Source organism: Larimichthys crocea, chromosome XXIII (assembly GCF_000972845.2).
Source record: "Larimichthys crocea isolate SSNF chromosome XXIII, L_crocea_2.0, whole genome shotgun sequence".
NCBI classification, from domain to species: domain Eukaryota; kingdom Metazoa; phylum Chordata; class Actinopteri; family Sciaenidae; genus Larimichthys; species Larimichthys crocea.
This window is the reverse complement of record NC_040033.1, coordinates 7,762,437-7,786,471: the sequence shown is the minus strand read 5'-3', so window position 1 is coordinate 7,786,471 and position 24,035 is coordinate 7,762,437. Positions and strand designations below refer to the sequence as shown.

Sequence of the window (24,035 nt, the reverse complement as noted above, 5' to 3'; positions counted from 1 at the left end):
TGGGTGAATGAAGTTTTGCTTGTGCTGACGTTAATCCAGAAACAATGTTTTAGTCATGGTAACTAGTCCAACAAGTCCAGATGTGAACAGATGTGTCATTGAAGATATTTCATAACACATAGTGTTTATAGAAATTCCTGTGATTACATCAAAGTAACGCTGGGATTGGAAAGAGATGTTGCTGCTGAAACAGCTCCACCCAAGATCCACATCTTTTCCCGTTTTTGGATTGGCCATCAGCCATTTGAGGGCAGTGGAGCCAGGATTTACAAAATTCACTGCGGCTCTTCAGAAACCTGCGTGTGACGTCACAGATACTACATCCATGTTTTATACAGTCTATGGGTCCAACTAGCCACATAACTTTAAGCCTTAATGTAATTCTTTTACATAAAAACAATCACACATGAAGCTACCAAGCTAGCCTCTATATTTCTCTACACTAACCAAATAAGGCCAATGCGTTGACTTGTCTGGTTGACACGATGTGTATGTTTACAAGATTCAGTCAATTTAAAGTAATTTATGTTGCAACAAATCATGACAGAAGTTATCTCTAGACACTTTTCCTTGATTGTACTGAAGACCAAACAATTCCCACCATGGGCAAACGCTCGGTGACAGTGAAAGAATACGAAGAAGAACCTGGATCGTGGTGGGTGGCCATGCACCTCCATCGATTCTAATTCTTCTTATGGGGAACTAATTTAGTCTATACTTATGTGAATCCAGTTTGCATCCAGACTATTGGATAGATTCCAGTGAAAGTTCGTACAGACAGTTTCTTTGACTTTTCCTTCTTTTGTTGTTTTGAGTGAAACTAGGACGGATTGCAATAAAAATTAAATGCAAAAATGACATCATAAATAATAAATAATGACGTTCCCATAACCTGGTTTAGCATGCTGATGTTAGTGCTCAGCTTAATCACTGCTGTGCCTTTATAAAGCCTCACAGAGCTGCTAGAATGGCTTTAAACTCTAAAGTCTGGTTACAAATCATTTGGTCTATTATCGTTTATGAGTGCAGATGTTCTCCAACATGCATAGTGATAACAGAAGACCTCCGTTGTATTAGGTTGTAGGCAGAAAGAGGCAGAAACCTTGAAACTTGGGTAAATAAACCCAGCTACAGGTGAGTGTTTAAATCTGTTTTGGCGGTTTGGGTGAACTGGCCTTTTAAGGACACGGGAGTGAGATGAATTCTCGCAGCGTGTGAAAAGCGCAACTAATCAGAGTGAACAGGAGCATCTGGTTTCCACTATTATCCTAATTCACCGTGATAGGAGACAACAGGGAGTTGTCCTTGCTGTGAGGTCGCTGCTCTATCCCGACACCTCATTCACCTGTGACTCACACAGTCTATATGTGTGTGTGTGTACCCACCTTGCCTCGCCGTGTACTCGTTGTCCTCTATCAACCTGGCCAGACCAAAGTCAGCGATCTTGCACACCAGGTTGTCGGCCACAAGAATATTAGCAGCGCGCAGGTCCCTGTGGATGTAGTTCATCCTCTCGATGAAAGCCATGCCATCAGCGATCTACAAACAAAATATGTGACAGCATCTCACGACGGCTCTGCTTTGGTAAATAATTTTTAGCTCCTCACAATGAGAACATCAAGCCATCTGTCAGGCATAAAGAGGAGGCTGATAATTAAAAGAACAAAAGCAAATCTGGGAGAGGAAGAAAACATGTTTACCTGAGGCTGTCGTTCTTACTTTGTTAAATATTAGGCTTAAAATAGAACCTAAAAGCACAATTTGAAACAAAAAAAAAAGCAGGTATATGTGCTTTATCTCACCTGTGCAGCCATGTCCACCAACAAGGGGAGCTTCAGGAATTTTCCGTCGCCCTCTTTGAGGAAGTCAAGCAAGCTTCCTGTGAAAAAACAGAAAGAGAGAAGTCATAAATGGATATGATATACTGTAGGAGCAATAAAAGGAGCGTAATAGCACCTGCATACTAATGTACTGCTATATTAAGTGTACTTCCTTACCATACCTGGGTGGAAAATTAAACTGAGTATTAAATTAAGCCCGGCTGTTAAGCTGATATCTTTACATAGTGCCTATCAGAGGAAGTATTTTAGAGTAGAGGAACTGTGGGAAATAGCATGAGATCACAACACACGGCGGCTCAACAAACTGCAGGCGTTTAGACACGCATGCACACTCAGAGGCGTATATCATAGAGTTAACATTTACACACACATAAATCTAATTACTCATAAAAGTCTGGGGAGAAAAAAAAAAAAAACGCATTGCAGCTGAAGCTATGAACGCCTCCCACAAAACTACTGCAGTTTTCAATTAAACATCCCAGTTTCAGGCCTCAGGGAACCACAAGAGACTCTCAAGGACTTTCAATCTGTACGGCATATTAATTAAAACACCCGTAAAATTTACATTTTTCGCCGTTAAGGAAATCACCATGCGTATATGTGACATCATGTGCCTGAAATAAATTAAAGAAACAAAAAAAAACAGGGCGGAGTGATCAATTTTGTGCCTGAAAAGTCTACAGGCCAAAGGCTTGATCTTGTTTTCTTTGCTTTTCTTTAAAAATAGACCTCATCAGTGTCATGTAACAGGAAACAGCTGAGTCTTGTTATTCTCCGGGGCTGAGAGCTCTCAGAAAATCAGTTTGATTGCTAATCAAATAGTCTGGAGCTCATAATAGCATTTCAGGTATGTTTTCTGGGCGGTACCTTTGGCCATGTACTCCGTGACGATATAAATGGGCTCCTCGGACACCACGGCGTAAAGAGGCACCAGTTTGTCGTGTCTCAGCTTCTTCATGATCTGAGCCTCTTGGAGGAAGGCCTCAGGCGACATGGTGCCCGGCTTCAGCGTCTTTATGGCCACTTTAGTGGTGCCGTTCCACGTGCCTGCAGAGACAAGTAGGGAGAGAAAAGCCCACGGGCCGCAGGGGGAATCAGTGTTGTTAATAGGGTGGGAGCAGGACAATATCGTTAATTAGGTCTTGTAATTGCTCAGACATGTGCTGTCATGCATGCGCCCTCTTGTAAAAATATCCCTGGGATGAGCGGATACGAGCTCGCAGTTCAAATAGGAACAAATAAATCTGTCTGGAGCTGTCCTCCTGATGAGACGATCTCTGGAGATAATACAACAAACAGAGGAAGCAACTGCAGGAAATGGATAATTCCCCAGTTTGGATAAAGATAAACACAATAAATACATGCACGAGTGTTTGGGTGAGCCGCTTATGTGCACAATATCTGCGTTTCCTCCTCTGGGCTGCTCTTGTGTTTCCACATCTATAATTAAATATTAATTAAATGCATGACACCAGAAAGTATTTTCCCAACATGTTCGAACACGTTCTTTTCTGTCTTGCTCTTACCCATCCAGACTTCTCCAAAGCATCCCTGGCCCAGTTTGAGCTCCAGTCGCAAGGACTCCCGAGGAATCTCCCAGGCGTCTTTAGCAAGCCCTTGAGTCTGAGGCTTGACCGTGGGGCACACCGTGGTCAGCCTGTGGCAAAGGCCGTCGGCGTGCTCTGCGATAAAGCGAAATCAAACCGATACATTACACCCAGCAGGGTCGCACACACGTCCACGAGTCTTTGAACCAGCAGGATACAGCGTTTTAAATCCTCTTTCATGCATCGTTTCATTCCATTCGATGTGGATGAATTTATACCCTTATACTAAAACTGTGATGAAATATAAATGAGATGAAATGAAGTGGCTTTTTAAGACACCGAACCCTCTCCAGACTCAGACTGAAATGAAGTGGGATCGCATATTTTTAACCTCAACTCTCCTCGGGCTAAAGACAACGAGGGAGGCTTGAAATCAAAACCGCACCATCAATTGTTATTAAAATTACAAGCTATTCATCTCCCTTGGTAACACTCCAGATAGCACAGAAAACTGCTTGGTGGCACAGAGCAGCAGGTGTGACTGAAAGTAATTTTCAGGGGTGATGAAAGACTGCGGTGACTAAATGAATGAGCGAGAACAGAAAAGGAAAATGAGCAGGTAACATTGCACGCTTACGTACCCGTGTAGTGTTTGACGAGCTTCTGTAATGTGTCAAACTGTGCTCGCGTGGTGATGTAGTATCCCCCGCTGTCAAGCTTGCGGATCTTGTAGTGTTTCACATTGTCTCCTTTGGCTTCATCCCAGTCTCGTATGGAGAGAGAATAAGCACCTGGAGGAAGACAAAGCGAGCGTTCTTCATCCATCTAAACATTTGACCGTGTGGTGTCTCTAACAGTTGCAAAGAGGGACGCAAACCCAGTTATCTTTGATTGACGTCTTAGATTTTCCCCAACACACAAACTCCTTATTCATCCGATTGGTTTGTCGACCAGCTAAACTAGACTATTACACCAAGTCTAAAGTCCAAAACAATGTTTCAGCCGCTGAAGCAGAGTTCAAACTAAAGATCAGCACACAGTACTGATACCTCGAAACGTTGCTCTATTACATCACATTTATCTGGAGCTAACAAACACATTTCGTCTCCTTACAAAGCATCTGAAAACCTTCTTGTTTTCTGTTTGTACACTTAATTCTGCTTGATTTTTTAGCCACGCTATTGGCAAAGCTCCATAGATGAACGCAGTGGACCTCTTTACTCATATTTTGTACATTTTTAACTAACTTAACTTTAACATTTTCTGATGCAGTTGCTCAACTATTCAATTCTAGCAATTTGACTTATGGATGCCTGGATTAGTCTTCAGACTTTACTGCTCTGTTCGTGAAGAAGCGATCATCACCTTTAGTAGTTTCACTTTCTCGCACCAGGAAAGTTCCTCGATGGTTTCCTGGATTCAGCAGCAACCTCTCAGCATCTTTACGTCCCATTTTACCAAAGTACCACCTATCAAGAGAAAACATAAACATTAAAAAAAACATGCCAAGTCGCTGAAAATCCTGTCGTTGTTTAGGACATCAAAATCACATTATAATATTGGGACTGTTGCAAGCCGCGTGAGATGAGATCATGCTAGTTTTATTAGTCTCCTAATGCAGTAATGAGGTTATAAGAAGCGGCAACAAGGTCTTACTCTTCAGCCTGGATGGAGTCAGCAGGGGCCACATAATTGCTCGGGATGTAGCCTTTCCTCCCCGTGTTGATGGAGCGAGCCTCCCACCAGTCTCCTTCTCTGCAGGGGGACAACGACACAGGAGAGATGAGACAAATGACTTGCTCATTTAACAGTCAACCAAAGCCTGGTACTCATACATATGGCTATGATTGATTCATCGGATGAAAAACGGTTAATAATGGTTAATAATTTTACGGTTTATGGGTTTAAAATTAACCTCACTTTTAAGCCATTTGTTCTGCGTTCATTTAAACCTCCAGAACTGATGGAAAACATGCTCACAATGGGGACTGAATGAGACTAATCTACTTTACATCACAATGCCACAGTGTGAGTTAAATAAAAGATTCATGGCGATGTGCAGAAAGGCAGCATCAGGAAACAAGTTGCAATCAAACTCATTCATGGATACAGATGCACAAGGAACAGGTGCAGTTTAGGATTACAGTATTATCGCTGCTGCACCACTTGCATGGAAACATATTTACTAAGAGGACGCTCACGTGTTGTTGATGATCTGGAAGCGGTCTCCTTTTTTAAATGAAAGATCATCCGATGTTCGAGCTTCATAGTCATACAAGGCCACAAAGAACGTAACACCACCTGAAAACACAAAACATATAATGAATAAATACCTAGAAAGCTTGTAAAAGTGAGTATTGCAAAAGACATAATCGCAAATAATGATGCAAGTCGAGGACATCGTGATGCCGTGTCAGGACACAGCAGGTTTGTTTGTTTATGTGACTGTTTAAAGGCCAATTAAAGTAGACAAATCTGTCTCGCCAAGGTCTGAGAGCTATTGATTTTCTTTGGCTTATAATTTTAAAGTATGAGTACTTCCCCCTGCATGGAAACATGACTGTGACTAGACTGTACAAAGGCGGATAATGACCCTCAGACTGGAAAGTCAATATTTCAAATCAGCTATAACAGAATCGTCTCATAATGTATTATATTATTATTATACTATTTCTATATATTAAATATAGTTCAGTCAAGTCATCCGATTGTCCCATGTCAATATCCGGTAAATGATTCTGCCTCCCACACTCCCAGACAGATGACATTCATATACCGACCACTGACAGCAATGCTGTCAACAGTAATCCCATTATCTCCTGTAGAAAGCAAATACTATGGCATTGCCACCTTCACCCCCACCACCCTCTGAGAGCAGATAATCCAACACGGAGGAGGATTACAACCTTAATCCCACCGAATGAGGAGGGCTCAATCTCATCTCTTTGCTCCCAGGATCGCTGTAAGCTGCTCAGGCACATTAAGAGTGATCAGGGTTGATAGCGGGACGTGTGTCGAATCTAACAAGGAAAAGCTATTTAAAAAAACAACGGCCGAGGCATTAGCTGTGACACTGACACGTCTGATCAGCATACTGACCAAATTAAGCTTAGGGTTAATAATGTTTGCATGTTTTAGCTGACTCATTCATACTTTACAGTAATGATGACCATTCTCCTCGACATATATATACGTCTTATGTCACAGTTAACATTATAGTACAAGAAAGGCCAAAACTTTGATGACTTTGAGCCTATATTTGGTCACTTCCAATGACGATAACAAAACTAACATGCTGTTGTTCAGCAGGTATGTTTACCATGAACCCCGTCTTAGTTTGGCATTATAGCATGGTAGCATTTGTTAATTAGCAGAATCAGTTTTGCACATGTTTGGTTATAAACCAACGTTTTGGACAAACTGTTGCAGCAGATCACCAAAGTTCATCTTGAGGGGTACAAACTTTTAAAGTCATTAGGATACATCGTTTGGGAACCATTAATGTCAGTTTTTTGGGCAGATGTTGAGACATTTCACAGGACAAGAGAAAAGTGTGGCTTGGTTAGGATTCCTCCTCTGGGCACCATGAATATCTGGAGCAAATTTCATGGAAATCATTGGGAATTTTCATGGGAATAGTTCTTGAGATATATTTTATACAAAACCACAAATGTCAACCTCATGGTGGAACAAAAGGAACAGTCATCAGGATACATCGTTTGGGAACCATGAATGTCTGTACACATTTATTGGTTAGATGTTGAGACATTTCACAGGATAAGAGAGAAGTTTGGCTTGATGGTGTTTGAATGAGCAGTCGTGGTATCTGGGGGGACAGCGGATCACCATCGTTAGAGCCAAGCATGACTAAAACTGATGAGAAACAAGATGGATTACACATCTACAGGAGTCAAGTCTTTACAACTTGATTTAAAAAATGTTATTAAAGATTGAATACCAGATTCAAAAACCCAATGGTACTCATTAAAAAAATGTTGTCAGCAGTAAAGCGAATGGGCTACAACATGTATACTGAACATGAATATTAAGAGAGCAACCTTATAGTAAAACACTACTCACTTGAGACAGCACCAGAGAAGGAGTTGGACACAGGTCCGGAGAAGGAGGACGACGCCCCTCCAAAGGGAGTCATGGCAGACGAGGAGCCGCCAAACGGCGTGAGGGTGTGGTTGAAGTTTACTGCCCCAGAGCCTGACGAGGAGGAGGGAGGTTGATTCTGCTGCAGCTGGGTGGGATCTGGTCCGTAGGGACCCACGTGAGGCGTGGTGGCTGCGGCATTGGGGTCTGATGGGTTGGAATTTTCTGGGCGATACTTCATCGCAGGGCCTTTGTCCTCTTTGCTCTTTATGCAACCCATTGTCTCACCCTGCCTGGACAGAAATGACACAAATCTGTCAATTTTATGCCAGAAGATTGAAGAATACAGCATCCACTTCATGACTCGCCGCGATGATACATAAAGGGAAGGCCAGTGGGAGGCGCAGGATTAACGATTGCAACATAAGGCCTGTAGGAACATGAGTTATGAAATGAAAATTTAATGACCGGATATTAATATGTGAATCATTTTGTTGTTGTTGTTGTTGCAAACACTAAGACTATAAGCCATGTGGTAACTGGGACATATGGGTAAAAGCTAAATCTGCTTTGAATCACGCATGACTCAAACGTGTAGATTCAATGATGTATGACCAGAGCAAAATAGAGGGATAAAAAAGGTGATCATTTTATATTGTTGTGATATATTACATGTCATTGTTGTTCTATAAAGAATGAAATGAAGAACAATAATAATGCTTTGCAGCTTTAGTGCTGTGTGCTACATTTCTGCCTTGTGATTCAAAGAGATTTCTTTTGGGACCATGGAGGAATTACTAAACCGGTCTACCAGGGCCACAGGCCCAGAGGGCCAGAGCTTCTGTATGACGTGGCAGTTAATAATCCTTGAAAGACAATCAAATAAGACATAAAATGACCAGAAAGAGACACAAAACAGCTACGAAGAAAGGTGAAAAGGCTGCAAACAGACACAAAATGACTATAATAAGAAACCACAAACCAAAAAGAGACGTAAAACAACCACAAAGAGACGTTAAATGACTGCTAAAAGATACAAAATGACTACAACAGATGTTAAATGACCAGAAAGAGACTAAGAACAACTACAAAGAGATTAAAACCAACTACAACGAGACAAAAAAGACAAAATAACTATGATGAAATGCAAAATGACCAAAAAGAAACAAAAAACTACCCCAAAGAGACGAAAAAACACTGCTAAGAGATGCAAAATGACTACAAATGAGAAATGAAACAACCGCAAAGAGATGCAAAACCAATGAAAAAGCCATTTTTTGTGTCTGTGAGTTCTGGTTTGCATTGAAAATGTTGCAGAAACATGTCGGAGGGACTTTGACATGTTTGTACCCAGGGGCCCATTGCCTCATAATCCGTCCACGCCTCAGCCCTACCACGCTACAAGATTTAAAACATCGGTGTGTGTGTCTCCATCTGCGTGGTTGTCATTCCTCCTCCTAACATAATTTGGCCGGAGTCACACTGAGGCATTCTTTTGTGAGGTGAAGGCCCGGAAAATGTGGAGACAATCAGACACGCTTGTAAAGAAGTCTGAGCTCTGGAGAGATCAGAACGTTTTCATTCGCCAACAACAACAGCTGCTCGAGAAGTTGGACTTGGTTAATTGGCATTGACACATTACAAGACAGTAAAACAATAGAAGGCTGAAGTGAAATAGGAGCTTTTATTCAGTGTGGAGACGATGTGGAGTATGAAAGGACACTAAACAAACACGGTGCTACTGAGCAGCATTGGGGCCCAGTTGGTGACAGGAGCCGCAACAGTTCACTGAATTACAGGGTCACAATCATGCATCGGTGAATCAGAAGAGGATCGGCTGATGCAGTTATACACCTTTCACTGATTTTGGAACAGTGGCCTTGATGTTTCGAGGTGGGAGGGATTTTTCCGCATCGGAGAAGGAGGGGCGTATTCGAGAGTTCATCGAGTTCTCCAGCTGAACTGCCAAGGAAATCAACAAAATGGGGACAAACCACAGAAACCTTCCAAAGATGCAGAACACTTCGCTCAAATAAAACCGGTTAAATTGCAGGTTACAGCTCGTGCCGCGCACTGGTTGTCCTATACTAAACCGTTTTATGAGTGGTCAGTCCCTGGAGACGTGTCAAAATAAAACAGATTTCTTCAAAGGAATATGCCAATAAATCTAATCTCAGATGTTAGATCTGGAGCCAATATGCTGAGAATGTTGGCATGGAAAAAAGTCTTCTTCCAAGCCAGACTTTCCTTTAACCTCGAGACAAAACCAGTATCATGGAAACCAGAGGTCTTCACTCAGCGGCTTAGACGACTATGGTGGGCTTGTGTTTCATCATCAGACAGATGAGAGAGAGAGCCTGGCTCTTTTGCTCAGCAGTGAACTTACCACGCTATAAAACACTGGACCATGTCCCAGGAATATTTGCACGTTAAAGTGAGGATGTTTTTCCCCTTCCAAAAAAAATGAGGAATCAGCCGTTTCATAAAAGTGACATCACCCTTACAAAATGATCACAACTGCACAAATACTGAGCTGAACTTTGAGAATCCAAGACTTGAATGTCAAAATAAGTATGACTGTTGATGCAATTGCTTGTGTGCTTTAACTAAGTTATGAAAATCAATCCTTATGGGGAGCCCTGGTGCCAGACAGGCCCAACATTTGTTGAATGTAATTTCACATCTTTCTCCTCTAATTTCCTGTCATCTCTCTATTGTCAACTATCTATAAAATCCCCCAAATAACCATATGAAGAAAAGCAACCTAATTTACTGTGTAAAAATACCAAATGAATGTAATGCCAAAGCTTTACACAACAAGAATGCCTGTTTTTAGCCATGTATACTGAAGTTAACATTTAGTGCAAGTCACCTAAATACAGTCTCAAGCATGGTTGTAGCCTTTTTTTAATCATTAAGTAAGCTCGTTCAAGGAATTTTATAGAACAAAGGATCAATATATTAATTTAATAAACATAAAACAGATCAATCAATAAATAAAATATGGACTTATACAGTAAATCTATATCTGGAACAAAGAAAAAATGTTTCTTAGCTTCTTGGTGATGACTATTTTTCCTTTACACCCTGAATTGTTAAATCCCCACTGGGGAGAGTGCTTTATCTGGGTGCATACATACACACACATACTGTTCCCTGGTCATATTTATATTAATAGAGGGAAGCACCAAAATATGATATATGATGCACTATCTTTGCAAAAAGCTGAACTAAATTTGCACTTTACTACACAGATTAAATGAATTCTTCTGGATTTATTTATAAAATATGGTAAATCGTCACCTTTTATGCTCATAAAAAACAAAATATCTGATTCCCACCAAAGCCAGGCTGATACGTAGAGCACTGCAAAGCAACAAAACTCCCATCAGTGGTCGTGTAGGCATAAAGAAAATGATTCAGATTCTCGTCTAAGAGAGAAACATAAGAGGGAAACAGCAGGTTGGCTGAATGAGGAAGGGGGGCAACCAGACAGACAGTGCCAGCTCTGCCAGCTTGAGCTACTAGGAGGATTATGAGGATGGAGGATTTACCCTAAGAGGATAATAACAGAAAACAAAATAAAAAAAAGGAGTGACCACCGGGGCCTGGAGCTGAAACAGTGCCGACCCCAGAGTCCACCTGCACGGGGACATTTTGGCCTAAAGTGACCTGTAATATTTGTTGTGTTCTCTGTTGGAGGGCTCTTATAGACTCTTGGCTGTGATGACACGACGCACACCAGCTTTGCCCGGAGTGGTATATTGGTCAAACCAGACAGCTACCACATAATAACACCATGGGCTTTGTCCCTCTTCAGACTGAAACACCAACGTGAGAGTGCAGCAGCCCTGGATGAACAGAACAAATGTGTCCCTTGTGGCATTTAAGGCCACAAAGATAATGAAAAGTGTCACACCACGTCTTGTAAATTAGACCATAAACTGTGCTGACAGACGTCAAACCTCACTGTCATTCACATCCACCACGAGATCAATCCTGAACAGCAGAGCCACGAAAACCACAAGGAAGATCTGCAGTGCTTCTAATTATAGCAACTTATTCTTATTGCAGACAACATCCCACCGCCCCCAGGATGATAACATGACCTACAACAGCACATCGCATGCAAACCTTGAGAGGACTCCCAGTTAGATCGACACAGAAACAATGAGAGAGGAAGGTGAAGAGTTTAAATGAGGAAGTTTACATGTCATAACAAAATACAAACACGCATATACAGAGGCTCCTTTCCTCTATTCTGATTGCAAAAGGCGCGGTGCTTTTGTCTTAACACTGACAGATAGGAGACAGAAAGTAAGCTTGACTTTTCATTCGGCTCCAATCAAAGCTTCGTGATTCGGAGCAGACTGTTTGAGATGATCTGCTACAGGCAAAAAAAAAGGTCTCTTTCGTCAGCCGGCTCGACTGTGAAAAACAAAAGATAAGTATGCATTTATTCAAGGCTGGCAGAGTTTGCACTGCTCATCTTTTGCACAAAGAATTTCTCTCCCGGGCGGGTCAGATTGCTCCATCAGCTACCGCAGAACTGATAACTGGATGGGATTCAGTGTCTTGCTCAAGGACACTTCATCAGGGCAGATACTTGCCAACACCTGCCTGGAACATAATAACTCCCACAGCCGGTAGTTGGAGGGTGAAGACTAACACATAGCATAGCTCAGGGACACTTTGAAGAGGATTATCTTCTGAAATTGGCAAGATTTGGTTAACACGCAACAAACTATGGCAGCTGCTTTAATGTGAGTATTAGAAAGCTTTTGGCCTATGGCTGCAAATTACTGTTATTTCTCGGGTAATTATTAGTTCTGTCTATAAAATTTCATGCGCCTACAAAATATTCCACAAACAATTTGTGTGACCCACAGTCCAAACTCAAACATATTCAGTTTACTATCATTCATGACAACAAAAAGCATCAAATTCTCACACGTGAGAAGCTGAAAACATGAAATATTTTGCACTTTTGTATCGTCTGTAAAGGTTCTCAGCCATCCAGGTCATCACTGAGAAGAAGAGTTAAATCTGGACTACATCTACAACCAACTCAAGCTGCCTCAGACTGAACTCTTCTCAAAGGACACCAATGCATAAAAAATGACGCGTCATCAAAGCTTCCAACATAGCCAAAGTAACCAAAACTAATGTCTTGAAAGAGGCGTATTACAAAGTATTACAGGAAATGCATCATAAACAAAAAGCTAAATGTATTAGCTGACGTCTGAGAAGGCTCCAGATGTTCCCCCTGAGGGGCCGAGCTCTCGTGAACCCTGACCTCCCTCGTCCCTGCTTGTTTCCACCAAAAACACACATAGCTTTTTACAGAAGCATACACTCATCATGTACGCTCATACAATGCTGATTTCAGTCCATGCATACCTCTATGAAACCCTTTGACGAGAGACTAAACCAAAAACTTCCGTCGTCAGCTGAAGGAGAAAAACATTTATCTGAGCGATTCAAAACCGGACCTGTGTGTTCTGAAGCTATAAAATCAAAACCTGACATATTCTTCTGTTATAACTGCGATAACTCTAACCTGCACTCGTCTTATCAGCGCCCGGCCTACGCTTTCCTTCCCCCTCCACTCCAACCACAGTGTGTGTGAATTCCTCACAGGCTTCACAAAATGCTGATAAGATAAGCGAGAGCTCAGCTCGGCCTCTCGTTCTCTGATGGCCAGAATGATGAAGAAGTTTGGGAGCTGGCGGTGGTCATGGTTCAGAATTTTAAACAGACGCTGCAGAGATAAAGTTTAATTGAATACGCTGACAGTGAAGGAGTGTTTGAGGGACGTGTTTTTATATTTACAGTCCTCTCGGTCAGAAACAGAGAGGTGCCTTTAGCAAAGGACGTGCAAAGAATGAAATGTCGGTCCATAAATCAAATATCGTATCGTTACCAGCAATTCTCTATCAGCCAGAATACCAGCAAGTTCTGTTCTGTTGTTTTGTGTTGTGTCATTTTGATTCTAACCAGTACGTATGATCCGATCCAGAACTTGACCGAATATTTCCCCTTTTCCAGGGAAGTTTTCTGTAAGAAGATATATTTGCTTTTTTTACATTTTTTTATTAGATAGAAGCAGCTGTAAATAGACATGAAAGTGGGGGAGAGAAAGAGGGAATGATGAATGAAGCAAAGGACCACAACGAGGTTACAATCGAAACTGGGCCGCTGCAGGACTCAGCCTTTGTACACGAGCCGCATGCTCTTGTAGTTTTAACAAGAACAGGCTTGCTCTTGTGTCGTGTTTTGTCTCATTGATAGCACTGGGCCTCTTTTCTGATTGGCTGTTTTTCTTAGTGACACACAATATGCTCACAATTTATGCCTTCTGTAGGGTTTTTAACCATTAAGTTAAAGCTTACACATGAACTAAATGTAACATCTTTTAGGGTTAGGTTGAAATTACTTGTCTGTGTAGAGAGAATTAAACCTTTTTACTGACTTTACAATACAAAATGGACAAATGATATGATATCTTATCCAGGACTTAAAGACTGATTCTATATATGCATTTTTTAAATCTCTCTTTTGCATATCATGCATTATAAATAAACTAAACCCTGAATCTCAAATATACTTTGGTCTCTTTAGCATCTCACTTGTTTAAAAAAGCCTCCACTCCCCTGGGGTTTAGATGATCTAGACTCTAATTAAGCTGACATTTGGATGGATGACAGTCACGCAGCCCAGCTGAGGGGCACGACGGTGGATTTCCTGCGTCCGTCAGGTCCGAGTGAGTGAAACCCTGCCCAGCATCTCGCCGGACAGCTGTCAGACGGGGAGGGTCTCTGGAGCTTTACTGGGCTTCAGATCTGTAACAGATGCGGCCTGCCACCGTCTACCACATTCCTCTGATGCCAGAGGGTAAAAAACCAGGTCTGGAGGAATGTCATGTGACGTTTCGGATCAATAAAAGGATTGTAGTGATATTTACACTGTTCTGGGTGTAGGTTTCTGTTGCAAGCACGCTCTATGTAAACTGATCTGGAGGCTTCGAGGGAAGAAATGACTCGTAAAGGAGGCAGATTTGATAAATATTAAATGTAATCGAACTTAATGGAGAAATTTGAGAGTGCTTGACTGATTTATTTTTTAAATAAAGTAGCCTAATTCCTCAGCTGTGTCTGAAATCTGAGCTAATATTAGGTCTAATTTCACAACACTCGAGCTGTCTGTCTGTAGTACTCAGAGTTATTGAGCTGCCACAGAACAAAAATCCAACATTTTCTAGAATAACAGGTCTTCTGGGAATACCTGAACACTGGCACCTGAGTCTGCTGAGCTATTTTAGGACTCTGAGTGTGTCTACAATCGTCCATTTGTCAGCACATAACAGGGTCGAGTGTTTGAACTGTCAACATCTTATAGAGCGATTGTAAAAAGTCACGTGATGACCTGGATTAGGCTGGAAAAGTATATACGAACACGCCATCACACCCTGACTGCTGACAAGAAGATCGCCTGAAGACGTTTGGCACACTTTCAGTCAAAGTTTTTTTTTCGTGAGCTCAATGGATCTTTGCTCCATTTCAAGACATTAAATATGATGACACAAGAAGAAGCCGGTTTAAGGAAATCTTATAGAAACTGATAAATGATTTAGTTAAAGGGTAAGGGCTGTTTCATGTCCACTCAGACCTGGAGACTTCCCAGTGGAACCAGAGCTGCTGCTGCTGGAGCAGGTGGAGTTTTGCTGCCTTGCTCAAAGCCAACGCCTTTTTAGAAACCTATAAATGTTTTTTTAGTCAGCAGCTGTGAGTTTTAAACACTCCATCCTGGAGCTAGAAAGACGGAAAATCTGAATTCATGCTGAAAAATCAGCTGTTTCATGCAGATTAACTTTGCTGCACTGATCCCGTACACCAGCCTGGTGTCAGCTTCACACTGACCTTCTTCAGCTGTTTGGGGATCTGCAATTACGCTAATAGTTTTTTTTCTATTATCAGTTACAACCTTTCCGTAATCTCTGTTTTAATTTGACATGAAATAAAAATGGAGTTTTTTACATTTGTGATTAAAACAGTTCTGGTGTCAGACTCGGTATCTGGAGAGTTGGAGCATCCAGAGTTGAGCTGTCACATTTAAATCAACCTGACAACTTACTAGTGAATGGCATGTACAGGAATATAAAGCTTTCTTTTCAGACATGAGACTGTACCCACTCAGAAAAACTCTCTCTCACTCGTCTTTTTATCCTTTTTATACTTTTTAAGGCTATTTGGGGGACTGAATGCAATAAAAAAAAGTTATTTAAGTCACAATTGCAGCAGTTTTGGTGCTTTGAAGAACCTTTTCTATGGTTTCACAATCTTTTTTTTTCTTTGAAATGTTCTAATAATGTCATCCTTTGCAACAACGTGACCTGGTTTCGATAAAAACCAACAAAGATACAGTATATGTGGCTTTAACCGAAGGCTGCTATACACATAACCTATTCACTAACGTGTGTAGAAATGTTTGTTGTGCTGCCATTTCTAATTATAAAAGGTAATATTCTACAAGAGCAATTAGTAATGCAATCATTATTCATATAAATAGTAATAAATAGCTCTTTTTTAAAGTACTTTACCCAAAACTGCCTTTAAAATGAAATGTTTTAAAGGATCAGTGTGTAAGATTTAGCGGCATCAGGCTGCGATGCTGATCGCCTCATCCTTTTTCTCCGAGCGTGAGGGTGAAGCTACAGTGGCAAAAGACTCTCTTTAAAGCCAGTATTAAGTTTGTCTGTTCTGGGCTACTGTAGAAACATGGTGGTTCAACACGGCGGACTCCATAAAAGAGGACATAAGCAGCTCATTTTAAGGTAACAACACCATAAAAATTCACATTTTCAGGTGAATGAAACACAGTTATGCATGCATCATACACACCGGACCATTAATTCAAATTATTATACGCTGCAACTGGATTTAACTCAATTTTGAAGAACAATTGGTTCACGTATGGCATCACCATGAACATCCACTTCAGGTTCTGACTTTTTAAGGGTGTGAAATCTGAGAATTTGTCACCGTTGCCTGTTTTTAATCATTTATATGCATCTTAGAAACGTCGGTAACCCCCTTTAACTTGCTTCACTCCACGTTCACTCCCTTATATGGATTTTTATACGAGCAGTGATTCAAGTCAGAGTTGTGCAAACGTGCAAGAGCCGATCATGACATGTTCTGCAGTCAGGCTTGAGTTCACTCCACACACACACACACACACACACACACACACACACACACACTGTGTGTAATAAGGACGATCCACTACGAGCCCCTTCCCCTCAAAGTGGAACTGGGAGAAGAATAAAAGCAACAAAGTGTGGGGAAGACAGAAAGTGTGACTCAGCTGTTCAAACAGTAAGTTTGAAGTCAGACTGAGGGCCTCCTCCTCCTCCTCCTCCTCCTCCTCCTTTACTCCCTGACAATAATCTGAATCAGCATGAGTCAAAAATGTTGGTTTGATATCTAAAATGATGAGGTGGCACTTCTCTCTCTCTCTCTCTCTCTCTCTCTCTCTCTCTCTCTCTCTCTGTCTTGTGTCTGGAGCCAACGTGACTTCAATTCAACACAAGAAGTGAGAAACATCTTAAAAACAGATGTTTTTGCCTTAAACTTGATCAAAACAAACTCAATAAATCAATTTGTTTGTCCACTTTTACTACAACATCCCCTTCAGTGACAAGTTAAGCTTCACATTTATGTAAATCAAACCACCTATTATGAACCATTTAACACATTTACCTGTAAAATATCGGTGTTACAGTGACCTTGCCCTACTTTAAAGTGTTACCTGCCATCCGATACGGTTGCACTGATATTCCTGTGGGACTTGCAGCACATGCTTTTAGATATTTCTACCTATTCAAACACAATCTGTTGGTTAATAAACACAGCTCTGCAGCACAGACAGGTATGTGTGTGTCTGATCATAGGAGCGCTTCATTCCTTTGTTGATGACAGGTCAGACAGGCGAGCAGCCTCGTTTCGGCCCATCCTTATTAAACCCTGCTGCTCTCACAAAGACCCGTTTCATTTCTGATTTTTTTTTTTTTTTTTTACCTTCTCCAATCCGCGTCCTTCTTCTTGTTTTTTTTTTTTTTTTTTGTTATTCCTCCAACCGGATAGAAATAATTAAAAAATAAATAAATAAAAAATATCCGAGTTATTCCAACCGGGACCGAACCGCCTTCATCCTCACTCCATCCATCCAGCAGAGCAACTGTGTGTGGATTTAGTGCTGAAGTTAAATCAAAGCGGTGTTACAGTGTCTCAGGATGGCGGAGGAGGAGGAGGAGGAGGAGGTGGAGGAGGTGGAGGAGGTGGAGGAGACAGTCATTGTCAGGAGAGGATGAATCCATCCAGCAGCATGAAAAAAAAAATAAAGAAAAAAAAAGAAAAGTGAGATCCTCAAAGTGTCCCAGCTCTTTGTCGCCTCCACTTCCTACTACTAAACTTAACATCAACCCCCACACAACAACATGGCCGACCCTGCCTGCCTGCCTGCCTGCAGGACTGGAGCCACACAGCTGGAGCCGAACAGATCCGGTCCGGATCACAGCTGATCTGAGAGCAGCAGGGTAGGCGATCACAGGAGGAGAGAGAGAGAGAGAGAGAGAGAGAGAGAGGGGCGACGTGGATAAAGAGAATTCTGAAGAGGGGTGATAATGTGAGAGGTGGCGAAGGGAAGGAGATGAGAGGAGGATGGGTCCATGTAAGGAAAGAAAAGGAGGATTCAGAGCGTCCTCAGTCTGAACCAGGTTCAGTCACAGGTCTGTGACGCCCTCTGCCGGCTGTGGTGGTGACACTGCAGCTGCACATCTGCAGGTCAGGGAAACCTCTCAGCTCAAGAGAGTACAGAGTACAAATTCAAAGTACTTTTACTCGAGTATTTCATTTTATGCAACTTTATGCTTCTATTCTACCCCACCAGAGGCAAATATCATCGTCACAGCAACAAGGAGGGAGGTTTATTTACAGAAACACATCAGAAAGATGTGATGTAGCAGTCGGTAAGTCAGTAGTGTAAAGCAGCCAGAGCAGGAACCAGAGACCCAGAACCAAAGCCAGAACCAGAGAGCCAGAGCCGGAGTCAGAGTGCTAGAACTAGAGCCAGAACCAGAACCAGAGAGCCAGAACCAGAGAGCCAGAACCAGAACCAGAGAGCCAGAACCAGAACCAGAGAGCCAGAGAGCTAGAGCCAGAACCAGAACCAGAGAGCCAGAACCAGAACCAGAGAGCCAGAGCCGGAGTCAGAACCAGAGAGCCAGAGCCGGAGTCAGAGTGCTAGAGCTAGAGCCAGAACCAGAACCAGAGAGCCAGAACCAGAATTAGAGAGCTAGAGCCAGAACCAGAACCAGAGAGCCAGAACTAGAGAGCCAGAACCAGAATCAGAGAACTAGAGCCAGAACCAGAGAGCCAGAGCCAGAGTCATAGTGCTAGAGCTAGAGCCAGAACCAGAGAGCCAGAGCCAAAGTCAGAGTGCTAGAGCTAGAGCCAGAACCAGAACCAGAGAGCCAGAACCAGAATTAGAGAGCTAGAGCCAGGACCAGAACCAGAGAGCCAGAACCAGAATCAGAGAACTAGAGCCAGAACCAGAGAGCCAGAGTCAGAGTGCTAGAGCTAGAGCCAGAACCAGAACCAGAGAGCCAGAACCAGAACCAGAGAGCCAGAACCAGAATTAGAGAGCCAGAACCAGAACCAGAGAGCCAGAACCAGAATCAGAGAACTAGAGCCAGAACCAGAGAGCCAGAACCAGAGAACTAGAGCCAGAACCAGAGTCAGTAAGCCAGAGCTAGAGCATAGTTTTCTCATAGTGTCTCTCTGCAGGATTATGGAGGCCTTTACAGGGCGGTGCACACTGGCCCAGATGCAGCTTGTCTGGCTGATGACTTCTTCATTCAGCCAGAAGAACAGCAACAGTGACACTTAGTGTCCAGGTGGAGGTGCCGTCACATCGTATAAAGATGCAATTTACTTCATTGATGCCACACTGGGGAAATTTGCTCGTTACAGCCAAGGAGCAATAGCCTGGCTGTGAAGTGAAACCAATACGACAGTCCCAAAAACTGCAGTTCCTCAAACGTCCACCTGAGGCTGGCTACAGAACAAGTCAGTCTCCATAAGTCCCCATGTTCAAATGTCCAACTTCACAGCAGAAATAAACATGTTTACAGCCTGGTACAAAAAACTGTTTTGGTCTCTGTAGCTAATTGGTGTTACAGACGGCTTATTTGAGCACCCAGGCATCATTCACCACGCCTCAGGTCAAGTAAAATGCAACATACACATATTATTTCAAAAACATCATATTTAATAGTAAAACACTGACAGCGAACAAGTGTTTTTACTTAATAAAGGTACAAATGTGGTGAGAGAAGCACCTGAATTATTGTAATTTCTTTGTTTGATTCATTTTAGACATCAAAAATAAGATCAGAGACGATACAGGCGATTGTTTCAACAATGCACGCTTACACAACATAACAGCATAAGTCACATAAGGACATGGCCTCCTGTTCATTCTGTCATAAAGTGTCCTTGAGCAGATTATTATTAATCTTATTATGCTTTATTAATGTGTAATCATTTTATAATTGAGGTCTGTTGTTTGCATGTTTTATTATAGCACTTTATGAATGTTACAATTATTTTATGTAAACAAGAAATGGATGGATATTAGGTCAACAGATTATTGGCCTATCAACAAGATAAGACAAAATGATCAGTAGAGAATCATAAAAATAAATAATTAAACGTTTATCAAATAATACTAAAAATAGAAACCATACAAGAGTAATTAAGTAATTAAATTTAAAATTACAATGAAAGTAGTACACATACATACAGTATAAACAGTGCTGCACTGAAACTAATAATGAGACTGTTTGTCTATATTAGTATATAAATATGATAAGGTCTACATTGTAGATGAACACTAAAGACAGGGCTGCTGGGGTTCAGGAGGTAGAGCGGGTTGTCCACTCCTCCAGTGTCCTTTAGCAAGATGCTAAAACCCTAAAATTACTTCTGATTGCTGTTGGTGTTTGAATGATTGGATGACACAAAGTGTGAATGGATGAATGTGATGTGTAAAAGCACCTTGACCGGTCAGAAGACTAGAAAGGACAGCGATTCATTTACCATTTACATGAAAGCTATGAAATAACACATAATTATGTGGTAGCTAAGCAAAACATGTTTTAGAGTTTAGGTTCTTCAGTGAAGCCAGCTTTTACTTTGATGGCAGCTTATGTAAAAAACACCTTTTCTTTTCTTAGAGAAGAGTTCAATGTGGGGCAAGTGGACTTGGTTGTAGATCCATGGCTGAACTCTTCTCTAAAAAGATTACCTGCATGACTGAAAACCTTCACAGACCATGTTTGCTTTGTGGCTTTGTGGATCGGACCACGCAGGCTAGCCTGAGCCTTGGCTACCCATGACCGTGTTGACGGTTCACCACTTTTTCCTTCCTCTGACCACAGGAGCTACAGTTTTAGACCCAGTGTGGCTCTTGTCATAGTCACTCTAAACCTTACGCGAGCCTGTTTTTCCCTGCTTCTGCTACGAGGACAAAATGTTTGCCAAATTGGGTGATTTGGAATATTTCAGATAATTTTGTAAAGAAGTTAAAAAGATAAATAAACCATTAGAAAAATCTGTTATTTACAGTTATATGCTGCAAATTAGGAACAAAACATAAAAAAACTGTCAAAAAAAATAATTAAATGAATTTTTGATCTTTTTTCCCATTTCTTCTCAGTGTTTCTGGACACACACACACACACACACCTTACAAATTAGATTTAAAAAGCCGCCCTCTGTCAACACTCACGGTTGTAAAAGCCGAGTATTAAAATATTTGAGTCATGAGGCTGTGACTTCAATAAAACTCTTCAAACACCACGAGTCAACACCAGTGGGTGCTATAAAAAGCTGACGGCGCTAAATTTAGTGTGAGTCATATGTTCTTCACCTGTCATGTTTGATGTGATAAAGCTCAGTCACACACACACACACGGTATCATCAGGTAGGATCACTCACAGCTGTCTTTTTCAAATAAAAGATATGAAACTGTGTGAATCTAAGACACCTTGCTATTTGCAGACACATCCGAACAAACAAGATCATGTTTTCATTTACTGCACAGACAGTCGTAATGTTACTGATGAGTTACTGTAAGGAAACGTTTTCACAACATATGTTTAAAAAAAATCCAGATGTTTGAGTGAGAAACACTCAACAGGAGATTAAAATGCTTCTACAAACGTTGCTCGGGGCAGCAAGTTTATTAATATTCCACTGTGATTATTACGGGAAGACACTTACATGGTGCGGTGAGTCAAACAAGCGTGTGCTTATTGGATAAATATTCTTATCTACTTAATGTTCTCAAGCTCTGCACATGTAATTAAATGATGAAGTGATATCCTGGTAACATCAGATCAAATATTTTTTAAAACATGATTAAGACAATTTACTGCGATTCAGACAATTATGATTATATTATGATTCTTTTGTGTTGGCCTTAATTAACTTCCACTAAACTGAGTGGTCCAAAAGGAAGCAGAGGAAGAAGTATTCAGATATTTTACAGAAGTAAAAGTACTCTGTGAGTGTTGTATTGTTTTATAGGATGATGTTGTATTTAACTGCTGTAGGTGTTTCTGTAGGTTTAATCTACAGCAATCTTCTGAATTACCTGGATGATGTGGTGCTGTAGGGTGGTGGTCCCACTGGACTGGAGCTGGGTGGATGCACCAGGCTGAGACCTTGTGTAGGACTGTGCAGATGAAGTACTGGCCTGAGGATTGTCTTGTGAATGACACAAGTCTTTGCTGAAGAACCTGCACACGAATAGTCTACGACACTGGAGGAGGACCTGCAGAGTATCTTTGTAGTGAACTTTGTAGAAGTTACAAGAAATGTACCTCAAATTTGTACTTAAGTACTGTCTTTGAGTAAATGTTTAGTTACATCCCATCGCTGTCTAAAAGTCTAGACTCTGACACACACACACACACAGGTAACAGGTTTTTAGCATTGTGCAGCATTTTGAACTGTAAAAGCACATGAAAACATTATGAAGATCTTCTAATAATATAACCTGATCTTTTAGTTCCCAGTTCTCGTTTTTCTAATAAGTTAACACAACTAAACTCTGTTATATGATGAGTTTAATTCCCTTTTTAATTGATATAGTTTTGTTATTCTGTATAAAATGATATGGTCTCTCTCCTGTGTCTTGTCTCACACTTACAGTGCACTTTCTTCTCATGACCACTTGGGTGCAGTGCTCTCTCAGAGCAAAGACAGAGCTTCACTTCGGCCTTTTTCTTTCAACATCTTAAGAATTCAAAGTGTTTCTTTTGCAGCTTGACGTGACGTCAGAGCCAGAACAGGATCGACCGGTCTGAATCACCAACTAAAGATTCAACACATGGTCCTGATACCTCTGTGGAAAGAGGACACGGCTGACTGTAGATGAACAGTGTCCGGGCTATAAAGACAGTCATACAAATGAGAAAAAGTAGAGCAGGAAACACAAAGTTACTTCAAGTAAAATAACCACGTACTTGTACTTTAGTTATTCTTTATACTTCTCCACATTTCTTGATATATTTTATGTAAAAACACATCATAAGCTTAAAGAATACAACATGCTAATAAAGATTAAAGCAGTAGTTTCAAGCTTGTATGACAGTGTGAGGTCTCTTTTCTTGTTTTAGACGTCTGTTTGTTAGCATGCATACATATTCCCTCTGAACTTCTCAGATTCAGAAGAAGAGGATAAATTACCCATTATACCACACAAAAATATTCAAATAAAGTCCAAAAAACCCCCCATCACATCATGTTAGGAAGCACTATCTAACTTTGAAGATTGAATATAAAAACCTCCCTCAGAAGACAGAAAAATGCTGCTCACAAATCAAACAATCTAATAATGGAATAAAATATCAGTGACAGCAGCCATTTCCCCTCAGAAACCACAGGAACAGTCCTTTTACTGTTGGTACATTTGCTAATGGACTCTGATTGTGGGACTTTAACTTGTAATGGAGTATGTCATTGTTGTGTTGGTACTTTTACTTAAGTGAAGCATCTGATCAATTCTAAATAGAATAGCAAAAAGCAGTATGTATATGCTAAGATATATGAACAGTATTAACATATGAACAGAGTGAAAGGAATACACAAAGATCAGCCATAGCATTATGACCACCTGCCTAATATTTTGTAGGTCCACCTTTTCCAGCAAAACAGCCCTGATTCATCGAGGCATGGACCTCTGAACACCAAGATGTTGGTCCATGGAGGCTCCACCACCATGGATCTTCTTTGTCCAACACATCCCACAGATCTTCAATTGCATTGAGATCAGGGACCTCAGTCAACATCTTTCCTGAACTGTGGCATGGCGCATTATCCTGCTGAAAGATGCTATAACGGGTGAACATGGTCTGCAGCAATGTTTAGGTTGGTGTTACTTGTCGAAGTAGCATCTACATGTATGGCAGGACATAAGATT

The 24,035-nt window shown here is 41.3% G+C and overlaps 1 protein-coding gene across 2 annotated transcripts in view; it reads right to left on the bottom strand.

The window, feature by feature from the left end:
• The window catches only part of LOC104929555 (tyrosine-protein kinase yes), a 41,279-nt gene that overhangs the window by 1,996 nt on the left and 15,248 nt on the right, over positions 1-24,035 (bottom strand). The window contains exons 1-10 of one of the 2 annotated variants that reach the window (XM_010744110.3): positions 17,566-18,528; positions 7,469-7,779; positions 5,590-5,689; positions 5,045-5,143; positions 4,754-4,857; positions 4,030-4,179; positions 3,368-3,523; positions 2,709-2,888; positions 1,803-1,879; positions 1,386-1,539 (exon numbers count right to left, since the gene is read on the bottom strand). In XM_010744110.3, the coding sequence (XP_010742412.1) occupies positions 1,386-1,539; positions 1,803-1,879; positions 2,709-2,888; positions 3,368-3,523; positions 4,030-4,179; positions 4,754-4,857; positions 5,045-5,143; positions 5,590-5,689; positions 7,469-7,766 (1,318 nt within the window). In that variant the 5' untranslated portion in view covers positions 7,767-7,779; positions 17,566-18,528. Of the gene's footprint in view, positions 1-1,385; positions 1,540-1,802; positions 1,880-2,708; positions 2,889-3,367; positions 3,524-4,029; positions 4,180-4,753; positions 4,858-5,044; positions 5,144-5,589; positions 5,690-7,468; positions 7,780-17,565; positions 18,529-24,035 lie in introns of those variants that run through there. The other variant, XM_027274275.1, reaches the window with a different exon arrangement.